This window comes from Chiloscyllium punctatum, chromosome 15 (genome assembly GCF_047496795.1).
Source record: "Chiloscyllium punctatum isolate Juve2018m chromosome 15, sChiPun1.3, whole genome shotgun sequence".
In the NCBI taxonomy this organism is placed as follows: Eukaryota; Metazoa; Chordata; class Chondrichthyes; order Orectolobiformes; family Hemiscylliidae; genus Chiloscyllium; species Chiloscyllium punctatum.
The window spans coordinates 28,807,508-28,826,632 of NC_092753.1; the positions used below are offsets into that span (position 1 = coordinate 28,807,508).

The 19,125-nt window shown below is 37.2% G+C and overlaps 1 protein-coding gene across 4 annotated transcripts in view; it reads right to left on the reverse strand.

The window, feature by feature from the left end:
• Nucleotides 1–19,125, reverse strand: part of mospd2 (motile sperm domain containing 2) — an 84,242-nt gene that overhangs the window by 20,013 nt on the left and 45,104 nt on the right. For all 4 annotated transcript variants that reach the window (XM_072584839.1, XM_072584838.1, XM_072584836.1 and 1 more), the window contains exons 10-13: nucleotides 15,481–15,572; nucleotides 15,030–15,126; nucleotides 11,681–11,777; nucleotides 2,099–2,228 (exon numbers count right to left, since the gene is read on the reverse strand). In XM_072584839.1, the coding sequence (XP_072440940.1) occupies nucleotides 2,099–2,228; nucleotides 11,681–11,777; nucleotides 15,030–15,126; nucleotides 15,481–15,572 (416 nt within the window). The remainder of the gene's footprint in view (nucleotides 1–2,098; nucleotides 2,229–11,680; nucleotides 11,778–15,029; nucleotides 15,127–15,480; nucleotides 15,573–19,125) is intronic.

Below are 19,125 nucleotides of genomic sequence, written 5' to 3' on the forward strand. Positions count from 1 at the left end.
CGCAGCAGCAGTTGGCTATGAGACAGCTCTCCCAATTTTGGCAAGAGCCCCCAGATGTTAGTAATGAGACACTGCAGGGTCATCAAGGCTGTTTTTGCTATTGTTTCAGCGTCTAGGTCGATGACAGGTGGTCGGTTCAGTTTCACTTCTCATGATTGATACAACTGATTAGCTTACTGGGCCACTTCAGAAGGCAATTGAGAGCCAACTCCATTGGGCTGGAGTCACATCAAGGCCAGACCAGGTGAGGATGGCAGATTTCCTTCCCTTAAAGGCATTAAAGAACGAGATAGGTGTCTTCTGACAATCGTCATTGGTTTCATAGTCATTAGATTTTTAATTCCAGATATGTTTTTGAATTCAAATTTTACTGTCTGCCATGGCAGATTTGAACCAAGCCACCAGAAAATTAGCTGACATTCTGAATTAACATTCTAGCGATAAAACCACTAGGCCATCACCTCCCCACTTGGACTAAAGGCACGTCACAAACTTTCTCACTCTCTACACTTTCCCCAAGCTGGGAGGAAAGCAACTGTGGTGCTGAAACAAGGACATAACAGGATACTATTGTGATGTAGTTAAAAAAAAAGACAGTCATAGCTCAGTTTCAAGTTAAAAGTTTGCAGCTTAAGACTGTAAACCATTTGCAAACTCAATGAAGAATCCACAACACTGGCAGGCTCAGAAATTAGGAATGGGAGAGTATATTGCCAGTATTACCCTTACTGGGACCAAAAAGAAGAGTTGCAGTTTGCAGCCAGGAGTTTTTGTTGTCTCGGCATAACAATGAGGAGGTTTAGTAATTCTCCTGCCTGGTGTGGAACATTCCGATTGAGAAGACCATTTCACATAATAGAAGGGGAGCCATGGTGAATGGCCAGTTTTTCTTTTTTCTCGTTTCAGCCAGGTTTTTATGAATCAGCTGGAATTTGTACTGAATCATCTGATATCACAGCTGTTCTGTGTCAATAAATACATACTTTTCTTTAAGCCCCATCGGTAATGGCAGGAACTGTTATTCAAGTAATTTTTGGGTAACAAAACCTTTTGTCTCGCGAGTTGATTGATGGATAACTATTGCTTAGAATACTGTAGACAAGAATTCTCTCCCACCCCTTCCTCACATAGTTCCACAGAATCTATTAGCAACTAACCAGGATAATGCAGTTTTATAGTTTAACATCTCACCTGTACCAGAAATACAACATTTCACTACATTGAAATATCAGCTTAAATCATGTACTCAAATGTCGGAGGTATAGCATAAACCACATATTTTGGGTTTCCCTGAGCCAAGACTAACAGAATACTTAATGCAAAGAAATTTGATGAAAAGAAAGCATCATAACATGCTCTTTAGCCTCTCTCTGAAGGTCCAACCCACAGCACTGTGACACTCACCAGTGGAAGGACAAGGCGAGTGGCTCTGAATTCGTTCCACCCAGAAAGGAATCAAGTGTGTGTGTGTGTGTGTGTATAATAGTCCTGAACTACAAAGTGATATTGGAGGTTCAAATTTAATTTCTATTTCATGGCTGATCAGGAATTTCTCCTGCTTTTACCAACTGCCATTGACATACTTTGGAAGTATTTAAAGTTGATACTTAACCTGTTTGGCCATGATATGAACACTCCTTCCCTAGCCTTCACTGCCAAGAAGTGAGTAGAAAATTTTGTTGGTGATATTAATTCATGAAGTCTTTAAGGCTTTGCGTTGATTTGAAGGAGGACAGTGAGGTTTCTGAGGCACAGGGAGGAACTGAAGCTCGGCGAGATCAAAGCAAAATATGTGACAATTTGTGCAGGTGAAATCAAAGTATTGAGAATGAACTATTTGTGAAGGATTACAGTCAGGAGTATGTTGCAGAACTCAACATTCAAGTTAATGAAAACTTGGATTAAAGACAATGTAGTATAAGTATTTAATATTTTTAAAAAGATGTAACATGTCATAACTGTGAATCTAATGTGGCTGCAGCCTTAACTCAGGATCATAAAGAAATTTGAAGTGATGTATTTCCAGAACACAAGTGATTAAAACGATGATGATAAAAGTGGATTACTTGGTCTACAAAAAATTCCAATTCTTTGCTACCTGTGCTCCATCACGAGATCTCTAGAAACCTCCTTCCAGAATTGACTCAAATCAGGAGGGCCACCTCCCGCAGCTTGGTTCATTTCTGCTGCCATCACCAGAAACCTGTCCTGAGGAGAGGCTTCAACACCTGAAAATACAAAAAAAGTTTTAAATCTTGGTAATGTGAGATTTCCAAGGCAAATCTCAACACAGACTAATAATATAAAATATGACATATATGCATAGGAGGGGCCTTAAACCCAAGATGGATTCTCAATTCTAACCAATTGTATGATTTTAAATATTTATAAAAAGAACTGACAGAACTAACTTGGATTATATTTGAGGGTTAAAAACTGATTGCGATCCGGATCAGAATTTGAACTATTCACTCATCGATATTGCAGCACTAGCATTTTTAATTAACTTAATTTACAAAATGAACCTTTGGGAAGAAAAAAGGCTTCAGATGAAAACTATTAGCCCTTGCTTTTCACATTATAAATGAAGCTCTTAGTTATGTGATAGCTTAAAAATTGATCAGGTGCACATGAAGACAAAACAATGCACACTGCTCAAAGTAGAGATTTCAATAGACTAGAAACATTTAGAAACTGGGCTTCAAACTTCATGCAAAATTAATCTTTACTGTTTATTCACAAAATAGTAACATATAAGAAGTTTCAAATTTCATTTACCTTAGCAACTTTTTTAATGTTGAAGTTTGATTGGTTTGATTTAAGCAAAACACCAACAGCTAAATAACAGGTCATTCGTGACATGAATTAGATCAAGCATGCCAGTACAAAGTAGTTTCCACTTAAGGGAATTCAAGAAAATCCTCCCATTTGTCTCCCTACCCCCGAGGCTCCCAGGACATTGGTTAGGCAACTTTTGGAGTGCTGTACATCTCAGGCTCTAAATAGCTGCGATTTACAAAAGTAAAAAATAACACCTGAGAAACAGATGAGATATTTATTCAGTTCTGAAAAATTTCCGAAGGTTATTTTGAATATATATGAACATATATCAAAGTAACAGACGATGGTGAAAAGGTGAGGAAGGCAATATTATTTTAATGACTAGAAAGTCCCATTCCAAGAATGGAGCATGGTCATGGCTCATACAGAGGGAGCTAATATTTTGGAAGATACTTGACAAAGAGTCATAAAAGAGATTTATTAAGTTGAAGGAAACCCTTTATGATGGGGAAACTCATGGATATCAAGTTGACTCAGTGAGAGGTAGGAAAGATGGTGGATGAATGTGGCTGAGACAGGGCAGGGTTTGGGTTCCAGTGCACACTGGCGATCCCCAAGAGTCAGTTTTAAGTCTAGGCATTTCAATTTTCATAAGTGATTTACAGTCAGATGTAGGGAGTGGCAAGAAGGATAGTCACAGACTTCAAGATATCAGACAAGATGCTGAAATGGGTTAAACATGGCAGTTAATTATTAAAATAATTTAGTTATTTAAAATAAATCTTTATTTTTCAACATAATTCAAAGAGACCTCAGTGTCAATTGACAAAAATCCTTAAAAGGTGGCAGTTGATAAGGCCTCAGCTGGAATGAGACAATTCTGGGGACCACATTTTAGAAAAGATGTAATTGCCTCAAGAATTCAGGAGAAATTTACCAACATGCTACAAAGAACGTGACACTTAAGTTACGAAAAGAGGGTGAAAACTTTACGAATTTTTCTTGAAATGAAGGAGAACAAGATGTGACCCAAGAGAGGTCTTCATAGCGTGAAAACATATTTCCTCTAGATGGATTCAAAATCACTGGCAAAAGATCTAGAGAAATGCAAAATTTTTCCACACTGTTGTCAAGATCTGGATGTGAAAAAGTTTTGTTGGAACAGATTCCATAAAATATTTCAAGGACAGATTTGGATTGATAGTGGATAATGAGCCCGTTTAATGACGCTAAGGACAAAACCAGGGATGCAGAATTAAGCACAGTTTTGTTTCCAAGAGCTAGCAAAGGTGCAATGGGTTGACTGGACTCTTATGCTGTTACTTTCATCTCTCCATTTTTGTCTGAGTCAATAAAAAAGGCAAGTGCTATAAATCATGGTTGTACTGGAAAAGCATTTATTTGTAACACACTTGTTCCTGATTTTACTACATCTAGCATTCAAAACAAAAGCAAAATTACACAGTATTGTACCAGCTAACATAGCTCATAACAATCAAATAAGCTGTAAATAAAATAAACCAAATACATTCTAATAAAGCAGAAAACATTAGTCACACATTTAGGAGGACACATTCATTATTTTCTTGTTTTTAAGTGCTCTGCCTGAGCTTACTACTATTGGATTGTCAAATTAGATTTACTTTAGATTTATTTTTCTAGAGCTCAAGGAGAAATGGGCAGCTTGTGAAAAGTTATCGTATGTTAATGAGCAGGTACTAGGTACAGAGTTACTTGGTTTGATCAAATATCCATAGCAACCAATGTCAATATCATTGAAAGATTGCTACAAAATATTGTACTAATGAGATCAGGTGCCCTAGTCTTAGCACAGAGCCGAAGGCAGCCAATGCTTGATTTACTTCACAGGGTGCAAAATAGAAGACTTTCAGTTCAATTTATCTTCAATGTGGAAAATAGCCTATTCCATTTAATGCACAATATTAATACGCACAGTAATCAAATTTAAGGAAAAAAACATCACTGGGTGACTTTTGTTTTCAAAAAAAACAAGAAACGATTCATTATAGCTAAAAGAAAAAAGGCAATTCTTGCTGGAAATAATCAGAGGCTAAGCGGCTGAAGAAAGTAGAAACTTCAGACCATGGAGTTGTTATACGCTTGCTACTACAACTTGGACAGCAAAGAGTGGGAACACCATAACCTGCAAGTTCCTATGTCACACCACCTCCCTGCTTGAACAATATCACCGTTGCTGGGTCAAGATTCTGGAACTGCCTAAGGGAGTAGTACTGAGGGAGTACTACACCTTCGGGATTGTAGCCATTCACAATAGGGGCTCACTAGGATCACCTGAAGGGATATTAGAGATACGGGCTAACTCATGACTTTGTGGGTAACATCCACACATCCTATGAACAAGAAAATAAAATCTATCAATATGCTGGTATGAAAGTTTAAGAGACGTCACCCTTTGGAATCATAAACCCTATTCCCCTCCCCTCCACTTCCAAACACCAATTGGGATGGTCTGAGTTCAGTGATAAGAAATTAAGCGCTTAAATAAATGACAGCTTAAAAACATTTTTTTAAGTAAACTGTTCAATTGTTATATACAGAGGTTCCACTGTCCAAGTATTAGGGGGGGGAAAGCTTCTTTACAAGTTATTCCTGCACATCTAATCATTTACGCAAGTCTCATACAGCAGAATTACATTAGCAAATACATTTGCAAAAGAAAACAAACCAGTTTCAAATGATGCATTTGTCTTAATATTCTAACTTTGTTGTACTTAGTGTGGAACTTTTAAAAATATTATAAGCAATACAATTGATAAATAAAACACAGCTTTAGATCTAGGAAGCTCTCAGGATAAGACTGGTGGATTCAGGAGATGATTAATCTGAAACTTATCAATAGTTAATTGTTATTCTGAGCGGCACTAGCATTTCTATTATTAGCTCAGGTATGTGTTATTTCACGAGGGAAGCATGGCACGTATTGGGGGAAAAAAAAAATTCCATAAGACCATAAGGCAGAGGAGCAGAAATTAGGCCATTCAGCCCTTCGTATCTGCTCTGCCATTCAATCAAGGCTGATAAATTTCTCAACCCCATTCTCCCAATAACCTTTGATCCCTTGACTATCTATTTCTGTCTTAAATATACTCAACGACCTGATCTCCACAGCCTTCTGTGGCAGTGAATTCCACAGACTCACCACTCTCTGGCTGAAAAGTTTCCCCTTATCTCTATTCTAATAGCTCTTCCCTTTACTCTAAGGCTGTGCCCTCGGATCCTAGACTGTCTGACCAATGGAAACATCTTCCCAACATCTACTCTGTCCAGGCCATTCAGTACTCTGTAAGTTTCAATTAGACCTCCCCTCATCCTTCTAAACTCAGACGTTCCTAATATCTTATGCTTTTCAATCCTGGGACTACTCTTGTGAAACTCCTCTGAACACGCTCCAGGGCAGTACATCCTTCATGAGATATGGGACCCAAAACTGCACACAATACTCCAAACCTAGCCTTATAGTACCTCGGAAGTACATCCTTGCTTTTATATTCAAGTCCTCTCAAAACAAATGTCATCATTGTATTTGCCTTCCTAACTGCTGACTCAACCTATAAGTTTACCTTGAGAGAATCCTGAACTAGTACTCCCAAGTTTCTTTGCACTTCAGACTTCTGAATTTTCTCCCCATTTAGAAAATTAATTTCAAAGGTTCTCTTCAAATGCTTTAAAACAAAATCTTTCACAAAGTAAGTATCTGCTCAATAAAAATGCTACAAGCATCACTACAAAATGTATGGGAACCTGAGTGCAAGAATTTTTAAAACCGTTAACTATAGGAGTTATAGTTATTTATGAAATTAGATTGTAGTTTGCAAGCTGACAACGCTTCACATGCTGAAAGATGAAAATTGTAATTCTTGATAGGGAAACTCACTGTGGGTGCACTATAGGTGGGAAGGGATTGTCAGAGATTGTAGAAGAGGAACTTACTTTAAAAATAAGTCGAGCTCAAGGAGGATAATTTGACACTGGATGGTATTCACCCCAATTTTCTTTTGTCAGATATTAAGAGATAACCAAAACTTTGCTTAGAATTCTTTACTCCTAAAGAATTATGGCGGGGAACCGCAATTAAACTTAAAACAAAAGCAAAATATTGTGGGACCTGAAAAATAAAACATGCTGGAAATAGTCTGATAGGTACCAATGGAGAGAAAGAAACAGTTAATGCTTCAGAGTTTTGATCTTTCATCAACACCTCTCTGGAAGCAAAACAGCACAAAACAGAGTGACTGTAAACCAGCTAATTCTGGGAATATTCAAGATAATGGGAGGAGATACTTAAAGATGAAAGGTCAGATGAATAGAAAAAAATTTAAAGATTCAAATCAGCAAATTCCTTGATGGTTTAGTGCAAGTAAAACCCTTTAAAAGGTCAAACTCTTTAAATAGAGGCAACAAGTACTTAGCAAAATAGTTACGATCAATTTATAAAGTCGGGAATTAGGCAAATTCAGAGGACTGTATGTGTTGCATCATAGGAAAGGCAACAAGCCAAAGAGAGTATTCAATAGAATTATCATAGAATAGGTGAATTGGTGATGATTCAATGTATTTTTTCATGGGATGTGAGCACCAGTGCAAGACCATGCCTAATTGCCCTTGAACAACTGGTAGCAAGCTTTTGAATTTGTTGCCCATGCCTAATTGCCCTTGAACAACTGGTAGCAAGCTTTTGAATTACTGAAATCTGTCTGATATAAGTATGCCCAAAATAATGTTAGAAAAGAGTTGATGAGTGTAGGAACAGTGATATATGGTAGCTGCAAGTCAGAATGGTATGTGGCTCAGAGGGAAGCTTTTAAGTATTATTGTCCCCGTGAGCCTATTACCCTCATTCTTCGAGGTGGTAGAAGTCATGAGTTGAAAAGATGCTGGCAGAGTAGCCATGGTGAGTTGCTGCAGTGCTGGACAAGAGAGGGTAATCCAGTATCACTTCCGATACCTACATCAGTACAAGTTGGTCTGCCTGGCTTTAACATTTATAAGGCAGTTTGGTTCAGTTGAATAAATTACAGGGTATGTCAGAGGGCACTTAAGAGTTAACCACAGTTCTGTGGCTCTGGAATTACATGTTGGCTAGAATTTAAGGAAGGCAGATTTCCTTCCCTAATTAATCTAGATTCCACAAGCTTCTGTGATGAGATTTGAAGACTGTATTCCACCTATTTTCTTTCCCATTGAGTTGGGAATTTGGTATTCACATTGAGTCTTGAATTCATGTGACAACACAGTACAAGAAAATAGAAAAGAAAAAAAAAACAACTTTTGAAATCACAGCAAACTTAATTAAGACTTGAAATGAGCTTTAAATCAATGAATCAATTTTTCAGGAGGTATTCGTGGAAAAGCTATTAATAAAGTTTGAACTTAGATCATTATTTTGGCATTTCCACAACTATTTCTTGATTTTTTTTCTGCATTCTTCCTAAAAGTCAGCTTCACCTTTACTGTTGCCAATTCATCTGTTCTGACAATTCTTCTCACGAATATCTAAAAATATGTTTTATTTCAATTGGTCAAGAATGTCCTGTATTGTCACTGCACAATTTTCAAGTCCTCACTGCTCACAATGACAGGTTCATAGAAAACAACAGGCAGCAAATTTAAGTCCTTTATGTCATTCCATTGTTTAATTCCAGCATTATTCATCAGTGTTGTAACTCTATGATGTCCTTATCTTTCAACTTAATATCCTTTCTAGTCAGATAATCTGCACATTTCCAAATCTTTACATAATTCAAATGAATTTCTCTTTGGCACTCAATGTTGCAATTTTCCAATAACTTACCCATTGTTGTTCTGAGGCAGATTAGATAGAATACTTGACCAGATTTCTCTTTCTCACAAACATCAGAATTTCAAAATAGTTCCATAGGAATAAATTCTGACTTCAAAAAGGTCTCAACTTCTTAAGTACCTTGCAGAAACTTGAAATCTTAGCTAATTTTGTTCCTCTAAATATTAATTCTAATTGCTACACTGTAAAACATTCACTACAAGGCATCTAATCTACACCATGATTTGGAGAAGCCAGTGTTAGAGTGGAGTGGACAAAGTTAAAAATCACACAACACCAGGTTATAGATAAACAGGTTTAGTTGGAGACACTAGCTTTCAGGGCACTGCTTCTTCATCAGTTGGTTGTGAACAACCTGATGAAGCAGTGCTTCAAAAGCTACTGCCTCCAAATAAACCTGTTGTTGTGTCAGTTTTAACTTAATCTACACCAATTTGTTTTCCATTGGGAAAATTCGATTCACAGTTGAATTTACTGATCTCTAATGAAGATTTAAGAAAGATCACAACAATAAAGTTGAACGATGGTCTAGGTTGTTTATCTATTGTTTTTACATTTTCCATGTGGAAGCTCCTTACAGATACTGATTTTTTGCACTAACTTCCTATAGATAGCTTCAGCTACCCAGTAACAGGCACCAGAATTTACAAGTTAGCACATTAAAAAAAAAGTGACTTTCTCTGAAAACCTGCAAATGGTTGTACTTATGATGTATCACAAGTATAGTCATCAGGTAAAATTTATTGAAGACAGAAGATATTCATTCTGACGAATAGTAATAGCTTGGATTTAAATAATATTTATATAATTCCTGTCAATTGCAAATGTGCAAAGACAATACATCAGAACTGCAGTTTTGTGGACTTCAAGAGAGAAGCACAAATTCTAATTAGTAGGTCTATAATTCAGTGATTCAGATTGGAGAGATTACATTCATTATTAGGGATAGCATACTTCATAGAAGAAACTGGAAATGCTGCAAAAGCGTTTTTCAGATACACTCTACAAATCTGTCACACTTTACCAGTTATCTCTACTCACTCAAGTTAAAATTAAAATACATGTTATTAAAAACCACATCCAAAAAAATAGGAAGAGGCAGATCACTAAATATACCAGGAGACCAGTTCTCAAAAATAGCAACAAAGATAAACATTTTTAAGTATATTAGCGACAGCATCACTACCTTACACAAACTGCACGTGTTTTAAATAATTTGTCCAACAGATACCATTAGAAACGGTAATAAAATGGACATGGGTATCTGCAGCATGTAATTTTGCAGTTGTAAAGGGAGCACATTAAGTTTTAAGGATAGGTCTAAATCATTGGTGTTAAAACCTGACACTAATTTTCTGTACAGAAGTTGTCATAAGTCATGTTTACTGCCATATACTAATTTATAGCTCCTGAAATCTGAAACTTTACAATTGAATAGATACATGAAATGGAAATCTTAACATTTATACAAATTTTATAATGTTATCATATTTTTGTGCTATTCACTGAGTCAGGTTGATTAAATTTTGGCACTCAATCATCACCAATTTATTTAATTGATAAACAGTAATTGAGCAGAAACTCTGATGCTTCATGGAGCTAATATCATGCTGACATTTACTGTTATGAATCACAGGAGTAGGTACTATTTAAGTGAATTACCAGCAACTGACCTGAAAAACTATTTCCAATCATATATCAATTTTACTTTCCCAGAGCTCTGGATGAGAGGGCAGGAGAGTTTATTGTTTACTGTTAACTTCAAACATATGTATGCAAATGTTTAAAGTTAAGACATTTTATCAAACAGATGCAGAAGCAAGCAAATATTTAGCAACTTTCTATTGTCTAATATTTCTGCTGTTTGTCAAAAACAGCTTCAGTACAAACATCTACTGCAGAACATGAACTTGGTTTCCTAAACAAAAATCAACTCTCTTAAGAGAAAATTCCACATGGAACATCTGCTCCTGGATGGATTTATTTTTAAAGCACAATGGGGACAAAGAATCAAGAGGCATAAATAGACATACAGAGATCACAGTTAACAATTAAGACCATGTCACAATTCAGTAAAATCCTGTTTTCTTTACATGTACTCTGTGGATTAGTGCACCATTACCTAGTGGCAGTAAACATATTTCCAATTGCTTGAGCATCAGAATCAGTGTGTTTAAAGGGAAGTATAAAATTTTTAGCAAAATGATAATTAGACTGTAAAAGTCAAATATTGCTGGAAATCAAACAGGAACAAAAAAACTTCTGGATGAGCTCAGCAGGTTAGGCAACATCTATGGAGACAAACAAATCTAAATCATTAACTTCTGAAAATATTTGTTACGGCATGCATGCAAAGCTGGCTAGGTTCGCATTTATTGTTCATGCCTAATTTTACAGATGGCAGTTAAGAGTCAACCACTTATCCGTGAGTCTCGAATCATACGGCAGGACAGCCCAAATGTCATAGATTTCCTTTCCAAAAAGGACAGTGAACCAGATGGCATTTTATGACAATTGACAGCAGTTACTTGTTTGCCTTTAGGCTAGATTTTTATTCCAGATTTTTAGTGAATTCAAATTTCACCAGCTGCCATGGTGGGATTTGAAAACATGCCCCCAAAATATTAGCCTAGGGTTCTGGATTGAGTGTCTAGTGGCATTGCCATTAGGCAACCACCTGCCCCTAACTGCATAACCTGTAAGACTTCAAAATAAATTTATACTGATTAAATTCCTGTTAATTCTTTTAATTTTTCAAACTGCTTCACAATGACCTATAATCTAAGATTGTTTACGGTATCACATCTCCATGACACTGGACTCCTTTGGGCTATAAAAATTCCACAACCACCTGATGAAGGAGCAGCACTCTGAAAGCTAGTGTTTCCAAATAAACCTGTTGGACTATAACCTGGTGCTGTGTGATTTTTAAACTTTGTCCACCCCAGTCCAACACTGGCTTCTCCAAATCATAATGACCAAATTCAGCTTACTGATCACATTAAATCTAACATTAAATGCACTATTTACAGGCAATAAGAGGAGGACATGCCATACCTCCATGGAGTGATACAAGAATATCCAGGGAACTGCCTGGTTCGAAGCTGCCATTGCTTGGTTTCACTCTGTATTTCTCTGGAGCTGTTGTTCTAACCTAGTTTGGGGAAAGAGGAATAAAAAAGATAGACGGCTTGAATACCACTATCACTTTATTCTCCATTGATCCCTTGGAAGAGATTGTTCCCAACATGCTACATGTACTATTTTACAGAGAAATAACTATCTAAAAGCATTAATGCAAAGAAGATCCATTTTATAAAAGGTACTTTTAAGCACTTGACACTAATTGTTATACACAGCTTCAAGTTTTTCAAAAAATGTTTAGAAATAATGTTCTAATACTGTATTGAATTCAATTAATAAAGAAGTGCACCCAGAGCTCAAATTAAATTCTGAAGGTATGAGTAGCAAACTTCTGTCTTTGAGGAGAGAATAATGAATGCCTCTTTGGATAGTCTATTCTGAATGGTATACTGGTTGTTCCCACTCCTCAGATTCAAGGACAAAGTCTAGACTGATATTTCAGCCCCATACAGATTTGAATGTTACAATGTCAGAGATTTCTTAGATAAAAAGGTTATTACTACGAAAGATACCCCTGCAAATATTTAGCAGGGGAGCTCACCAAATCATTATCTGATGTTAAGGTAGATTACTTGCTATTATCGAATTGCTTTTAGTGGAACATGCTGCAACTAAATTGGCTTCTTTATTTCTTAGAAGACTAAAAGTAGTTAATAAAAATCAGATGATGCTGGAGAAACTCAGATCTGGCAATATCTATGGAGAGAGAAGCAGAGTTAAATGTTCAGGTCCAAAGATTTTAAAAGTAGTTAATCGACTATAATGCACTTTGGAACATTCAATGGTGAAGAAAGTAGTAATATAAATTTAAGACAGAATATAGGAGGCATGGGTTAGTAAGTTTGTGGATGACACTGAAATTGGTGGCATAGTGTGCATTGAAGAAGATCATCTAAGATAATAAGGAGATTTGATCTGTTGGGTCAATGGGCTGAGTGGCAGATGGAGTTTAATTTGGTTAAATGTGTGGTATTGAATTTTGATAAAACAAACAAAGGCAGGACTTATACAATTACTGGTAAAGGCTTGGGTCACATTGTAAACAGAGAGATCTAGGGTTTCAGGTGCATAATTCTTTGAAGTTTGCATCATGTATAGGTAGGGTGGTTAAGGTGTTCAGCACGCATGTTTTCGGAGTTGGTATGTCATGTCACGTCAGGATGTGCCGTTCTGGTTGCCACGTGTTGGAAAGTTGGGTAGAGTAATTGTGTATGGGGAGGCAGGAAGTTTGAATTTGGCATTTGTAAAATTGTCAAATGCTCAGCGGGGGAAGCATTGTGTGGTCTCTTTAAAAGATAGTGTTTTTTCTATGAGGGATTAAAATTAACATCTGTGAGCAACAACTTGAGTTTGCAAGGACAGAGCCCAAACTGAAATGTTTGTATCAAAGGCCATACAGTTAGCAGGCCAAGCAACAGTTTTTACCAAGACAACAGGCTTTCGAATTTAACCAATTTGAACAAGGCACTTAGATACCAAATACCTATTAAATAGGACTAATCCTATTGTAAGAAATACTGATATGTCATCATGAGTATAAAAGAAGGGGGCAGTTAGACAAAGATCCCAGAACAAGCTGCCATCAGTCAGAGCTAACAGTCCTCAGCTCTTGACAGAGAATCGCTGACTGTCAGTCATCTATGCATTAGAGAAAGCATCATCTAAATAATAATGGTACTAACAACGGAGAAAGTGTTCCTGACAGAAGCAGCAAGAGAGAAGGCACAGAACATTCTGGAAGACATGTAACCTGACAGTAATCTTGAGTGTCTAAATTTTGTTTTTTTTGTATACGAGTGGGACTTTATTATTAGAACAGCATACCATTAGAATCTTGTTTTATTCAGGAATAGATGGTAGTTATAAAGGGATTTATTCAGTTTGTTATTAGGTTAGATAATTTGTTCACTGTTAGAGTTAGATAAGTAAATTGTTACTTGTTGATTTTGGAGTGTCAGGGATTTATTTTATTCAACCACTAGAAGGTGCTGAAAAACAGGTTACACCACTTTTCACACTTTTTTTGTTACAGATTATAGGGAGAGGCGGGTGTTTTGGTTTCAGTTCTTGGGGGGGGTCAACCTCCCGCTTTATAACACCTGCGAGAAGAAGGAGATCATTAAATTGGAGAAGGTTCAGAAAGGATTTAGCAGGATGTTGTTGGGAATGGAGGGCTTGAGTTATAAAATTAGGCTGGGACCTTTTTCAATAGGGGCTTGAGGGGTGACCTCAGATTTACAAAATCATGACAAGCGTAGATAAGGTGAATAGTGTGGGGGTGTTTTCCCTACTGTGGGAGAATTCAAAACTAGGGGACATTTTTAAGGTGAGAGAAGGTTTTAAAAAGGACATGAGGGGCAACCTTTTTATACAGAGTGGTTCATGTGTGGTTTGAACTGCCAGAGGAAGTGGTGGATGCAGGTACAGTTACAACATTTAAAAGAATTTGGATATGTACATGAATAGGAAAGTTTTGGAGGGATATGGGCCAAATGCAAGCAAGTGGCACTAGTTTATTCTGGGGACATGATCAGTATGGACTAACTGGACTGAAGGGTCTGCTTCCATGCTGTATGACTCAAAGACTCTATAAGTAATTGTAAATGTGAGACCAGATAGTATTCATGCAATCATTTTGGAATAAGTTAGTTTATATGGAAAGACAAACTATTTTGGGAAAAATATAGATTTTTGCCTTCATAATAGCTTCACTTTCACAAAAGTGATAACCAATTACCAAGAGATAGAAGCAGTGCTAGCCATGTGAGCAGAGTCGGCTCCACCATTCTAAAATCAAAACATTAACAACAAAGAATAGTTGATTTTCTATTTCAACTCCACTCTTCTATCCCATGACTGTTATCCTTCCACTTCCTTAGTATCCAAAACAAAAAATCTCAGCTTTGAATATACTCAATAACTGGCCATCCTCCTCTCTTGGGGAGAGAGGTTCAAGGATTTGCAACCTCTGAACAAAGGAAATTCTTCTCATCTCAGTGCTATGTAGCCTCCCCCTTATGACCATCCTGACTGGAGAGCCCAATGACTCAATATCTGCCTCGTCAAAGTCTCTCAGAATTTCTGAAGTTTCATTGGTATTCCGATTTAGTTCTTCTGAACCTTACAGAAATAGGTGTACTATTCTCAATTCTATAACTACACAATTAAAAACCTTTGTTTATATTGGTAATTAAACATGATAGCTTCTTTACACAAATAATCAAATCCAACTCTACAATGATCACTAAGCTAAAGAACTTACCTTAAATGCTACAGGGTTTTTTGTCACGTTGGTAAGCACTATCAAACACTTAGTTTCTCCACTTTCTTTAGAACCAAACTGAATATCTTCAGCAGGACTATTTTTAAAACAAAAACAGATAATACATGTAACTGTTTGGAAAGAGAGATTAAAGTTAGTATGACAAAAGAAATTTCTGCAACACGCAAGTTATTCTTTGGTTTACTTCCTCTGTACCCTACATGGAAGACAGAGTTCAACATATATACCTACCAACATTTTAAATCAAAAAACTAAGATTCAACACTTGCATAAGACTTTTAAACGGTTAGACAAGAAGCAGAATGACTCAATATTTCTCAGATGAATTAAAGCACATTTCAATAGTGCCTCTAATAATTTAATGCAAACAACATCAAACTACTATTAGAGGGGATCAGTTAGTATGCACAGTGTAAATATGATGAATCACCTTATGTGTAGCAACGATCCCCTGAACACTGTGTGTGGTTTTCTCATCGATTTTATCTTTAAATCCAAACGCTCAGTGTCGTCAAAAGAAACCTAAGAAATAAAACAAAATCATAGCCTGCTAGTGACTAAGATCTTACATTATATTATAAGCATCCCATTGAACTTTCATTCTACAATTCATTTAGAAAATGCAAATTTAAAGTGCAAAAAGCAGTAACTGACATTAGATGATACAACACAAGAAAAAGTAATCAAAGCAAACAGTCAATTCAATGTTTTTACATGAAAACTAAAATACATACATTGCTAAGGGAAACAACACACTTGTTGCACCATGTAGCATCTCACTTCATTGTCTGGCACCACAGCCCTTATATACAAAAAGTGTTAAGATATCGTTCAATATGGTTTTGATTTATCAGGTGGTCAAAGTATAGATTTTTGGGTGATTATAATCACAACAAAACAGGAAGAGAAAACTAATTCTAATAGTAACTAATGAAATGTTATCTCAACTGTTGCTTTTGGTAACAGCAATTCCCTCAGTAGTCTGTTGGAAAAAGGAATTAAACTTTTTCACAGCTACTCAATAAAAACTAGCTATGGAGTCAGCTTGCAGAAGTGAAAAATAGATGACTTTGCCATACCACATTTATATTGCTGATCATAATATATCAAGATAATCACAAGACTTGCTTTAATGAATCAGCTAGGAAGATGAACAATCAAAAACATAGTAGTTTTTGTTAAATACGCTCATGGAATAAGGGCATCACTGGGAAGACTAGCATTGATCATCCAGCCCTAATTGCCTTTCAGAAGACAGTGGTGAGTCGTGTTCCTGAATGCAAATTGAAGGCATGCTAGACGATTTCAGAGGATTGCCAACATTGTTCGAATCTGGAGTTATATACAGCCCAAGTCAGCAAAGGCATTAAATGGCATTAGTAAAATAGCCGAACAACAATAACAATAACAATCTGGAAGATTCACAAACAATCCATTGTCAGTTTTAATATCAGAATTATTTAATTAACAATTTGATTTGATTTCCCATCGAGCGCTGCTAGGATTTGACACATCTTTGAATCATTATAGTCAGAGAGACGTATTGCACGTAAACAGAACCTTCGGTCCAACTCGCCCCTGCCGACCAGACATCCTAATCTAAGTTAGTCCCATTTGGTAGTACTTGGCCCATTACCTTCCAAAGCCTTCCTCTATTCATATAACCATCGAGATGCCTTTTAAATGTTGCAATTGCACCAGCCTCAACCACTTCCTCTGGCAGCTCATTCCATACACGTACCACCCTCTGTGTGAAAACGTTGCCCCTTAGGTCTCTTTTACATCTTTCCCTTCTCACTCTAAACCTATGCCCTCTGGTCCGGGACTCCCCTACCCTAAGGAAAACACCTTGTCTATTTATCCTATCCATAACCCTCATGATTTTATAAACCACTTCACCCTTCAACGGTCCAGGGAAAACAGCCCCAGCTTATTCAGCCTCTCCCTATAGTTTAAATCCTCCAACGCTGGTAACATCCTTGTAAACCTTTTCTGAAGGGCTTATGCCCAAAACGTCGATGCGCCTGCTCCTTGGATGCTGCCTGACCTGCTGCGCTTTTCCAGCAACACATTTTTCAAACCTTTTCTGAACCCTTTCAAGTTTCACAACATCCTTCAAAGTCCAGATCTCTGGATTTCTAACCCAGTAACATACTGTATTGCATAACTCTACTGCAAGAATTGCAAGAGCTTAATGACCCCAAGTTAAACATATGTGTCATAAGACTGCAAAAGGAGTAGACTGCTCAAGAGAGTTGTGCAAGAGATTCTACACAAGAGCCAATAATTTATTTTTCAACAAATCCCATGTAATATAATGAAAATACCAGTGTTGCACAATGATCCTCAACACATTAGGAGGGCAAGAGAAGGCCTATTAAGTTATATGTCCCCTAAAGGTCAATATGTTAATGAGCCAAATTAAAAACTTTAATTTGTACCAGAATTCCTTCCTATATGAAAGTGCCATCATTAGAAACAGCCTGAATTACAAAATTAATTGTTGCAGTTTGGAGAAGAACATTCATGCACATACAAATGTAACATTCTTCATTATTCTTACGTTCTCTCATATACAAAAGAGCAAAATAGGTTCTTAGTCCCTCAAACCTGTGCTGTAATTTTGTTAGCTGGTCAACACCCCAGTTGTATGCAGCTGACATTGGTCCATATACTTCAATGCTGTAATTTCAGAATAATTCAGTCTTAAAAAATTTCAATTAACCGAATATCCACATCTGTATAATGGAGCAAATTTCAAAGATTTACAAGGATGTTGCCAGGGTTGGAGGATTTGAGCTATAGGGAGAGGCTGAACAGGCTGGGGCTGTTTTCCCTGCAGCATCGGAGGCTGAGGGGTTTACAAAATTATGAGGGGCATGGATAGGATAAATAGGCAAAGTCTTTTCCCTGGGATCAGGGAGTCCAGAACTAGAGGGCATAGGTTTAGGGTGAGAGGGGAAAGATATAAAAGAGACCTAACTTTTTCACACAGAGGGTGGTACGTGTATGGAATGAGCTGCCAGAAGATGTGGTGGAGGCTGGTACAATTGCAACATTTAAGAGGCATTTGGATAGGTATATGAATAGGAAGGGTTTGGAGGGATATGGGCCAGGTGCTGGCAGGTGGGACTAGATTGGGTTGGGATATCTGGTCAGCATGAACAGGTTGGGCCGAAAGGTCTGTTTCCATGCTGTACATCTCTATGATCCTATTTGTGGGGAAAGGAAAGGCTTTGTGATTTAATGCCCAAGATCATCATTGTTTTAGACTCTCCAAAAAGGAATAATTACTTTATCGTTCCTGTATGGAGTCTCCTAGTCAGTTTGAGAAAAATTGATTAGATCAGCCCTTAAGGTTTTAAAGTTATGGAAATACAAATGAGAGTTTATGCAACTTGGTCTCTTAATTTAATCTTTAAACTCTGGTGTTTTCTCTGGGAATGTGCAAAGTACGCATTCTGTGGATGATTAATGTTCCCCAAGATGTGGTGCCCAATATGGAATACAGCACTTCAGCTTAATCTGAGTCTCTGAACAAACAAGGCAGTCAGAAACTTTTTCCCCGGGTACAACAGAGTGTTACAAGGGGACATAAATTTAAGGTGAAAGGTGGAAGGTATAGGGGAGATGTCAGGGGTGGGTTCTTTACCCAGAGAGTGGTGGGGGCATGGAATGCGCTGCCCGTGGGAGTGGTAGAGTCAGAATCATTGGCGACCTTTAAGCGGCATTTGGATAGGTACATGGATGGGTGATTAATCTAGGATAGAAGTTCGGCACAACATCGTGGGCCGAAGGGCCTGTTCTGTGCTGTATTGTTCTATGTTCTAAGGCAGAACACCTTCTATTCTAGCCCCCTCAAGGTAATGACTACTGTTCACTTTTACATCGCTTTTTGAACATGCGCGCAAACTTTAATGATGGAGATTTAAATCCCTTCACTCCTCCACATAGTTGGTTTCTCTCCATTAAGAAAAGTCTTATTGGTCTTTCTTAAATCTAAATTTGATGACTTCACACTTTCTCACAATGAACACCATTTGCCATATTTTCATTCACTCAAGTTCCAGTTCCA